The sequence below is a fragment of the Salvia hispanica genome, chromosome 3, assembly GCF_023119035.1.
Source record: "Salvia hispanica cultivar TCC Black 2014 chromosome 3, UniMelb_Shisp_WGS_1.0, whole genome shotgun sequence".
Lineage (NCBI taxonomy): Eukaryota > Viridiplantae > Streptophyta > Magnoliopsida > Lamiales > Lamiaceae > Salvia > Salvia hispanica.
This window is the reverse complement of record NC_062967.1, coordinates 42101618-42111490: the sequence shown is the minus strand read 5'-3', so window position 1 is coordinate 42111490 and position 9873 is coordinate 42101618. Positions and strand designations below refer to the sequence as shown.

Genomic DNA, 9873 nt, shown 5'->3' with positions numbered 1-9873 from the left:
TAACCTAAATTCGGTTTTTCGGGTTCGGTTCGGTTCGGTTTGGGCGAAAAACCGAATCGAAACCCGAATGCACACCCCTAGTAGAAATGATGGAGAATGGGATATTTATAGGAGAAAAATTGGGAAAAATCAGATTTTTAGAAAAATGAAATTTGAAATTTTGGCCGATTTACCGCCGGAATCGGCGGTTTATGTCACGACCACAAACTTCCTAATGATAGTGACTGCATCTAAACGTGATTCAAAAGCATCTTAGAATCAAGGGATGAAAATAAACATGATTTATAAGATGAAACCTAGGACAAAAGTCTCGCAGGTGAAAGTGAAATGGGACAACATAAAGTCAGAGTGCGGTCTAGGTTCACAATCCTTCTAACATAGAATCCTATTACAGCGGAAACGTCCAAGACAAAGCAGTATGTATGGAGACATACTACCCTGGGCTACCTATTGTCTAATTCGAGGATTCATACCCAACACCATCGCCTGCCCGTCCACGTTCAACCTGCACATTAAAAAAAAAAAACATGCAGGGCTGAGTATTTGATATACTCAGTGAGCACATTGCCAAAAATAGTTTTGATTTTAATTGTCAAGCCACAGTTGAGAGATCACGGGGTTTTTATTTAAAAGGGCCGAGTCTCTAAATACTTTTCCTTTCATAAAGATTTTGATTGCGCAATCACGTAACATAGATATACCATATCTGAACCTTGTGTGAACCGGGAATGTGGCCACATTCCACGACGGTCACTGGACCGGCCAACCCCTTTTGTTAGCTCACGGTCCCCTTATGTGTACACTAGTCCGAGTAGGGTTTGCGGCCCTACTGGGACCCGAATTCGATTTAACTTAAATTGGCATAGCCAAGCAGATAGGTAATCATAAAACAAAACATGGCATGACAACATACTTGAGCAAAGAATCACATTTTCATACTAAAAACACATTTTAAAAGAATGCCCACCTCAAAAGCTAAAGCTCCTTCCGAAATTTCCTTAACTTGGTCTTAGATGACGTTCGAAGACGTCCCTTTAGGAAATAAAAAGATACTTAATTAGATTTTTGAGATATCCATTAAGCTTAGACATGAATGCATCCTAAGTGCAATGATCATTTTATTCTCCCTTTAAATTTTCTAGAAGAGTCCTAGAATTTTTGAATATTAATTAAATCGGTAGATTTAATTAAATTAGTAAAATTATTCACTTAACTAGAGGGTGCTACCTCCCATGCCATTTATTTAAACATACTAAAATTTTTTGGCTCGAGGTCTAAATACTCGTTAGCGTATCGTAATTTCTTAAAATTAATCATTTGAGCACTCTTGCTAATTTCCGGAAAAATTAAACTTATCTTCGTGGAATTAATTTGCGGACTATTAATTAATCCATAACATATGAAAGCCCATGATTTAAATAAATTCTTAGTCCATACTTTAATTAATTGGTGGCCCAAACTATTACTAAAGAGGCCCAACCAAAAAAACTAAGGGAGGCCCAATCAACTAAGGAAAAAAAAAGATGAGGGAAGGCCCAAAACCCTCCTACATCCATCGGCCCTCCCTCCCTCACCTCCCCATTCTCAAATTCCACATTCAAGCCCTAAATCGAGAGAGAGCTCGGCGGCGCCTCCTCGTCTACCTCCGCCGGCTGCTCCGATCAGCATCCCTCCCGTGCGTCGCCGGAGACTCCGTCACTTTCCCCTCTTCTCTCTCTCTACCTCATCTTCGCAACCCAACTCAAACCCTATTTCAAATTTTCTCTTCTCTCTCGGCGGTGCCGCCGCCTCACCCGCTCTCCGTCAGCTCGGCGTCAATTGGCGACGATCTCGTGCCGCCGTCGTCGCTGGAGAGTTTGGAACCAACGCCGCCATCGGTCGCCGCCTCTTCTCTGTACAGAGCTGCCGCCGCTAGCGTGCATGTACCGGCGGCAGCTCCGGCCTCCTATCCTACCTCGCTCCGCCGGCTATCGACAGGTGGGAAGATGAATTTTGACTCTACTTCTCTTTTGTTTTATTTTTCCTAAAATTTTTAGTCCAGGTTTATAAGTCTTGCGAAAACTATTATGTAGGTTTGTAAAGGTTGTGGCTTTAGTGATGGATTAGAGGTGTGGGGTGGTCAAAGCTGTCTCCAGGGTATCTTAGAGCCGTCGCCGGAGCTGCCCAGCCGGGTAACCTGCCGCCCGTGGGATCCCCGCGGCTGCCCTCCTGGCCTTGCCGTCTACGGTGGTCTCCGAGGGATCCCCCTCGGTCTTTAAGCTACGTTCTCATCCCTTTCATTTCTATGTATTTTGTTGAGAGTTAGGCAGTAGTTATGTTGGTGGCCTCTTTTGATTATTGTGACTTGAGTTTGTGCGTTTTGGCTAATGTTTAGCTCACTGAGATGAGCTTGATCTTTAGACTAGAGTATTGATCTGGAAATGGTTATAATGTGCCACTGTGGTGGGGTTTTTATCATTTGAAGGCAGTTGTAAAAAAAAACATGTGAGTTCCTATGCTGCGAAAACTACTTAGGCTGTCGATTTTGAGGTAAAGGCAGTAGTCTATTGCTTCTAGTTCTAGTGTTTCTACATGGTGACATGAAAGATTGATTAAGCAAAAGGGATGGGGGTGATTTACCTCTTGAAACCGCAGCTGCTTGAATTTTCAGCTCTCAGAGCTCAAGCTCTCCTACTCTAAGTCTTATTATGTTGCTGGAAGTTTGAAGTATGTGGAAGGGAGTTCATAAGTGTGGTGGAGGGGCTTTTTATAGGCTGATTGGTGTACTTGTGAGCCTTAAATGAGGCTGCTGTACCATTTGTTGCTATGTGGCAGAAAATCTCACCTTTAGTGATCCTTATGCAGCATTCTTTAACTGAGAATTGGTGGTATTCCAAGGACATAAGGACTATGCATTCATGCCATTTGTTGTCTTTCTTCTCCTTTTTGCAGGGGCTTGTTGAGGGGTCAAAAGTTGCAGCTGTTCTTGCCTCTTTTGGCAAGTGTTTGGTCTATATTTGAAAGGTTGTTGCTCACTTTTCTCTACTTAGGAGATAGTTAGTCTCCATACTTGCAGGGTTATTAATTTTTTTCTTTGATTGCTCTTGGTCTTCATGTTACAGGTGTTCGGTGTTCACAGAGGTGATGGCTCGAACATGGCTCGTGTTAAAATCAGAAGGGCCGAGAAAGGGTTTGGGTCTGAGGAGGAAGTCGAAGTCCAAGGGTGGAAGCTGCACTAAAAAAAAGTCCCTCTTCCAAGCTCTAGGCCCATACTTGTATAATTTGTACTTAGCATTCAAATTTCCTTTTTCTTAAACCCACATGTATTTAATTAAGTAAGCTAAAGTGTAATTTGGAAAGTAGTTGCACTTTCTTAGCTAGAAAGTAAATTCTTCACATTCTTCTTCGTTAGATGTGTATCGAACATATTTCTATTTTGCATCTAATCGGCACTTAAGTAACACAAATTAACGAGTTCTAATTTATTTCATCATAAGAAGAGAGTGACGAAAAAAAAAAAATTCCAAGTTGGTGAACCTTTACAACTTAACTCAAAAGAAAACGAGCGGGTATTACAGTTTAGGTCTAAACCGCTGGTTTCTGACCACTTTTCTACAACACTACACCTGAAAAGCCTACACCCTAGCCTGAAACCTACTTTGAGCCATTGAACCGGCAGTTCTGGTTTCTCAAATTCTTGAACCTGAACCACTAAACCATCCGGCGGTTCTGAACCACTGCGTTGATTCCGGTTCCGGGTTATGAACCGGCGGTTCGGTTCGGTTTGTGCAGGTATAATATGCTTACATCTAAAGTCCAAAGTCCTCCAATTCCAAACTCTCTTTTCTCTCTTCTCCCTTCTTCGTCCCTCTCTCTACTTTATGGATAATGTGGAATTGGGAGAATCCTATATTTCATTTGGTTAATCTCAAGGGAGGCTAATACATCTAAATTGTGAGAGACTTACTCGTTCGGTTGCATCTTGCCGTATTTGGAAGTATGGATCACAGGCGGACAATGTGTTGACAATATGAACAAACAAGCGTTTTGACATGCGAAAACAGCGTCAGAAGTAATCTTCCTAGAACCATGGCTCGTCACAAAAATAGTCGTTCACGAGCCTTTTGTTAGCTCCCTCCCGATCACGAGCCAAGTAGCGGCGAGTTTTTTTCGGTTACAGAGAAGAGGGGGTAGGCGGCAGCGGTGGTATAGTATTGTTGACAATTTGCTTATTCTTCCTGCTCTGCTTCCGCAATCAATGGTCTAGATCGTTCAAATCCATTTGGTGAATTGTATGAAAAAATATGAAAGAAGTATGAGTGAGAGATAGTTTGATGTAAATGATGTAAAAAATTGGTGAAGTGAGAGTATTTATAGATGATTTGGTAGAATTGGGAATAAAATAAATTTAAAAAATTGAAAAAGTTACTTCACTAACCGACTCGGTTAGAACCGATCGGTTATGGTACTAATTGAATTGGACCAAAAAAAAATATTAATTTCAACAAAAACAATAATTATACTACTCCCTCTGTCCGGCATTATGAGTCCTAGTTTAGTTGGGTGCGGGTTTTAAGAAATGTTTGAGTGTGTTATAATTGGAGTGAGTCCTAGTTTAGTTGGGTGCGGGTTTTAAGAAATGTTTGAGTGTGTTATAATTGGAGTGTGTGATAATGGAATGTGAGATCCATATGTATTATTATTTGGTTTATTCTTTGTATTTTATTTTTTAAAATAATAAAAATATATATATAATAAAAATGCTTAATTGGGTCAAAATAGGGTTGAACGACGTTGACCGTTATAATTTAACGGAACCGTCAGTTTTGGACCGATTTGATCCGAGTTGAAATGTTTGGGATGCAAAAATTTCAAATATAATGTTTGAGACCAAAATCGTAAAATGACCATATGTTCAAGATCAATTTTGGCCTTTACTCTAAATTTTATAACTTAATTTTAGATAAATAGTCATGTGATAATTAGTTGCCAACTCTCATCTACTAAATAATCTCACAAATTAATCATTGATTATATCTTGCTACCGTTTTTATCTGGTAAACCAAACACTATCTTAAAAGTATAAAATAATACCAATATTAATATGCAATATAAAAAAAAACGATCCCACGAAACTCTCGTCATTTTTTTACTAGTTTAACATGTCTAAATATATATGAACAGTTAACTCATTGATTTTATATAAAATGAGCTTGTATAAATTGCTTTCTTGATAAAATTTATTTATGATTTATCATATCTCTCTAGCTTGCGTTTAAAATTTGTCTACATATTTTGGACCAAGTCTAAGTAGCAATAATAGCGTACACGTAATAACAATAGTTGAAGTGCTAAATAAATTTAAGTGCCAATTGTGATAAGACATTGTCATTATCATCATGAGTGATATGAGGACGATAATTTACGTAACAACTAATTTTACAAAATAAAATCGAAATTGTACAAAAACTATTTACACCCTATCTCTCTTTTGCCCTTCTTATCTTACTTTGCCATTATATGACCCACAAATGGCACAAGTTGGTTCAAAGGGGCATTCTTGGCCACAAAAATTATCATTTGGTGTGCTAGATAATTATGTCGAATTTGTCCTCTTTTGACATTTCTTGAAATGAAATATAGTATAGTAATTATTATTGTCCGAAAGATATTGAATTTTGTATATTGCGGGAAAGTGGGATTGGAGCAAAATGAAGGGCTACGCTTGGAAAAATAGGTTGTGAAAAATGTAATTAAGGAAAGATAAATATGCTTTGGAAGTTTTATATTTGAAGTAGTCGTTCAGGAAATATTATGTACACGTAATTAACAACTTAAAGCTTAATCTATGGGACTGTATAAAACCACAAAGTGATAGAACATCCAACTTTTGTATGTTAGCCTATCTTATAATGGACACACTACTCTATCTCTTATCACCTCAATGATTGCATAGTTTAATTGCCCCATCTTTTACGAGTACTCCCTTTACTCACTCGTAGTTGGGTCATTTTTTATTTTGGAAAATTTCTTCGTAGTTGAGTTATTTTCATAATTAATTTTTTATTTTTACTTTACTCTCTCCTATTTTATTTTTTCTACTTTATTCTCTCTACATATTTCTCTTTCTTAATTTTTTTTTATCTATTTATTTAACACACTTAATATTCATTTCTTAAATTCTGTGTCGAAATCTTTTGCCTCAATTACGAGGGATCAGATGAAGTACGTAATACTTTTTTTTATTAAAATATGTAGTAACTTTTTTGTTACTTTCCATTTTCGATCACAATAATTTGATCACACTTTCCCAGTAATCAAGATTATGATTGTAATTTATATATATAGAGTTTTCTTCAAAATAATTTTGGTAGTCTCGTGATGTTTAAAAGCGAAATATTAAATCATAAATTTTTATTTTTTACAATTACCTCATTTTTGTACAAAAGAATATCTTTCGATGAGACTTAAATCATATCATTTCATAAAAAAAAAAAAAAATCTTACTTTAATAAAACAATTACTACTATTTTAAGCATCAATTTACAATGTTTTGTACACAGACATGGTGGCTAAAAAGAAATTGAAATTTAACAGTTTAAAATTTTATTTAAAAATTTTGTGAAATCAGCCAGATTTTGACCGAATTACATGATATAAGAACATTCATGATGCAGACTAAATAAAATTAACCACAATCCTAATTTTACTACTATCACGTCGGTTTTTTTCATTTCAAGCTCGTTTTTAGCTATAATTCAATTCCACATTCAGCAATTAATAAAAATAGAGAAATAAATATAGAAAATTACAATAATGAAAATCTAAACACTACAGTCTACAAATACAATTAAAGAACCATAATTTTCAAACTACAAATCTAGCAAATTTTAATTTTTTTCTGGATAAATAAAGCCACAGGCCCACAGTGGAGGTGAAATTAATTAAAATTTAATAGCATTAAGAGATGCACTGAATAATATTGACTGCGGTTGGTTAGTTCGATATATAGTGCTTTTTGCACAGTGTTACCGTGAAACGTCGTCGTCGCGACAACTGGCATACCTCCATTAGTTTTTATCACCTGTTGCATCTACTATTTGACCGTCACTGCGCTTGACTCGTTTCAAATTATCTCTCCCAATACATGTGAAAATATGATACCCTCTACACATCTTAATTTTGGAGTTTTGTGATGTATAGTAATTTCCCAAAAAATGGAATGCACTTATCTAATCTGAATTACCTTTAATTTTGGAGTTTTGTGGTGTTATAGTATGTGAAAATTATTACTATATCCCTGTGTGGCTGATCATAATGTGGCTGCATAGTTTTTCCTTATTCTTAATTACTCGATCTATAAAGAATAAATTTATTACGAATCAATTTTATTTTATTTTCATTATGCAGATATTTTTGATTGGTTTCCTATCCGAATAATATTAACCTATATACTCTCGATAATTTTTAAACATCCCAATCTATATTGATTCCATTCATGTGATAACAAAACAATAAAGTAAAAAGGAAAGATAATGCGAACCAAATTTCAAACACATTCCATTAAAATTGAAAATGGTCACTATACCCATCATTTTGTCCAATCCACCAATTTATTAATCACTAATCAACTCATAAAGTCTCGGAGACCGATAAATTAACTAACCTCATCAATAAACTCATTTTGACCGATTTCCTCACTTATCCAAAAAACCAAACACAAGTCACTAGCTTAGAATTTTTTTGTATCAATGTGAAAACTTGACTAGAATAAATGGTTTAATTAGTAGTACTAGTAAATTATTAATAGAAGACGAAACACATCAAATCGACGGCCAGGATCAAACCGGGTGCACCGAATCCCACTACTCCCAGAAAGCAGGGGATCACAGCTGAGGCAAAAAACCGAAAAAAAACATCGGCATCACAAATATAACAGTGTCGCAGAAGCTGCCAATGATTGGAGATAACACATTTTGTCCTTAAACATTACACAGTTGGCAAAGGAGAGTCCCAACTTTCCATCTCACCAAATTCATACACATATAACATGTTTCACATGTCTCCACGGAATCACAAACAACCTTAACAACTCCAATCTGATAGAGAAGGGCTCTGCGGGAAATGTACATGGTGTTCAAGCGTCTCATCATCGGCGGCGAAATTGTTGAAGAAGAAGGCGAGTGGGAGAAGGAGAGGTAAACAAGCAGTTGCAATCAAGGTGAGATCCCCTCAAATTGATTGATTTTTCCATCTAAAGATTCGATTTTTTATGTGATTTGCATCAATCCCATCTTCAATTAGTACTTAATGAGAGCTGAAATTGATTGATTTTAACATCTAAAGATTCGATTTTTATGTGATTTGTGACAATCCCATCTTCAATTAGTACTTAATTTTGAATTTCTTATCAAATTTCCTCAGTGATGGAGCAGAAAGCGGCGGCGGCGGTGGTGGCGCGGTGCGAGTGCTGCGGGCTGACGGAGGAGTGCACGGAGGCGTACATTAAGCGGGTGCGCGAGCGGTACTCGGGGCGGTGGATTTGCGGGCTTTGCGGCGAGGCGGTGAAGGACGAGGTGGTGAGGTCGGAGAGGGGAATTGGGAGCGAAGAAGCGCTAATTCGGCACATGAATTTCTGCCGGAATTTCAAGAATCTGGCGCCGCCGAAGAATCCGACGGAGGAGCTGATTGACGCGGTCAAACAGCTGCTTCTGAGGAGCCTCGACTCGCCTCGGTCCAGCCCGGTGAAGAAGGCTGCCCTGCTGCGCAGCCAGAGCTGCGAGCCGGCGCTGCAGTCGAGCTGAGCCGAGTGTCGAGTCTCGCAGATGCTAGTGTGTCTGAGCCACCTCCTCAAGTCGAGCTGAGCCAAGCGTCGAGTCTTGTAGTTGTAGATGTGATGAAACATTGGTTTGTGAAATAAGTCATGTGTTTTAAATTACTCTACTACTTATTTTCTTAATGTTCTTTTTTGATGTTGAAAAGTGTTTTTCTGAATTTAATTGAGTTAATGATGGGTCTTTACTCATTGCATTGCGCTTATATATTTGGTGGTGTTACGGTTGAGAAAAGTCATGTACAAGAAATTTAACTGAATATTGAATGTTAGCCATAAAGGAGATTTGCTACTTTCAACTTGTTTGATATTTTTGTGAAGTACATATGTTTAGAGCACTTCTTAGATTAGAACATTAGACAGTTAATAGCCCCTGATAAATTCAAATCCAATGTGGCCAAGAATAAAAATTAACATATCACAGATTAATATAAACCCACAAATCCAACCGTTTTTACTTAAAGAAGACGAAATATTTAGGATTGTAGCCTTGTGTGCTATCTCATTTTTAAAAAAATTACTCATAAATTAAATATTGTGCTTAACGTAAGTGCTCAAAATTTATATTTTTACTGCATTGATCTCTAATGAATTTGTGATTATGAGAATTCGCATATGGTGCTGATTGGCCGTCCGGTCGATCGGCGCCTATTGCATGAGATGCATCGATCGCTGATCGCGAAATAAAACGTTTTTTTTTTCATCCTTATATATACACCTCGTTCATCTACATTTCATTCACACACACCTCTTCATTCTCTCTAAACTACAAATTTTCTCTATCTAAAAACAGAATGAATCCCGATAACGACTCTCCAACCAACAGCGGGTACATACCAATTCTTCGGCGGGTCCCCATTACCTCCTACCCAAATGCGTCCAATGGCCGTTAAAAGCGGCAAAGCGGAAGGAGAAGGGGGTGGCCAGCGGGTCATTGAAAGCCCAATCGATAGTGGATCAGAAGATTTTGCAAAAAGCGTCAAGATTCAATAGCAAAAAACGTTTTTCGAGATGATAAGGGCATCGGCCGCCGAACCCAACCCGGAGAGTCAAGAAGAAGT

General features: G+C 37.6%; 1 protein-coding gene and 1 long non-coding RNA gene across 3 annotated transcripts; both read left to right on the top strand.

Annotated features, from left to right (window-relative positions):
- Positions 1–2263: 2263 nt before the first annotated feature.
- On the top strand, positions 2264–3385 carry LOC125215410. The gene is made up of 2 exons (XR_007175257.1): positions 2264–3003; positions 3102–3385. It is a non-coding gene; the product is annotated as an uncharacterized LOC125215410 (long non-coding RNA).
- A 4592-nt stretch (positions 3386–7977) lies between these two features.
- LOC125211934 lies at positions 7978–9018 on the top strand. 2 transcript variants are annotated; one of them, XM_048111900.1, is made up of 2 exons: positions 7978–8177; positions 8404–9018. In XM_048111900.1, the coding sequence occupies exon 2, from the start codon at positions 8406–8408 to the stop codon at positions 8781–8783; it is 378 nt and encodes a 125-aa protein (XP_047967857.1). In that variant the 5' UTR covers positions 7978–8177; positions 8404–8405; the 3' UTR covers positions 8784–9018. The 2 variants fall into 2 exon arrangements, with proteins under 2 accessions (XP_047967857.1, XP_047967856.1); XM_048111899.1 differs by having other exon boundaries at positions 7985–8200.
- The last annotated feature ends 855 nt before the right edge of the window (positions 9019–9873 follow it).

Excerpts from the sequence above, each read along its gene's own strand:
- LOC125211934 (XM_048111900.1), top strand. The coding sequence starts at position 8,406 with ATGGAGCAGAAAGCGGCGGCGGCGGTGGTGGCGCGGTGCGAGTGCTGC.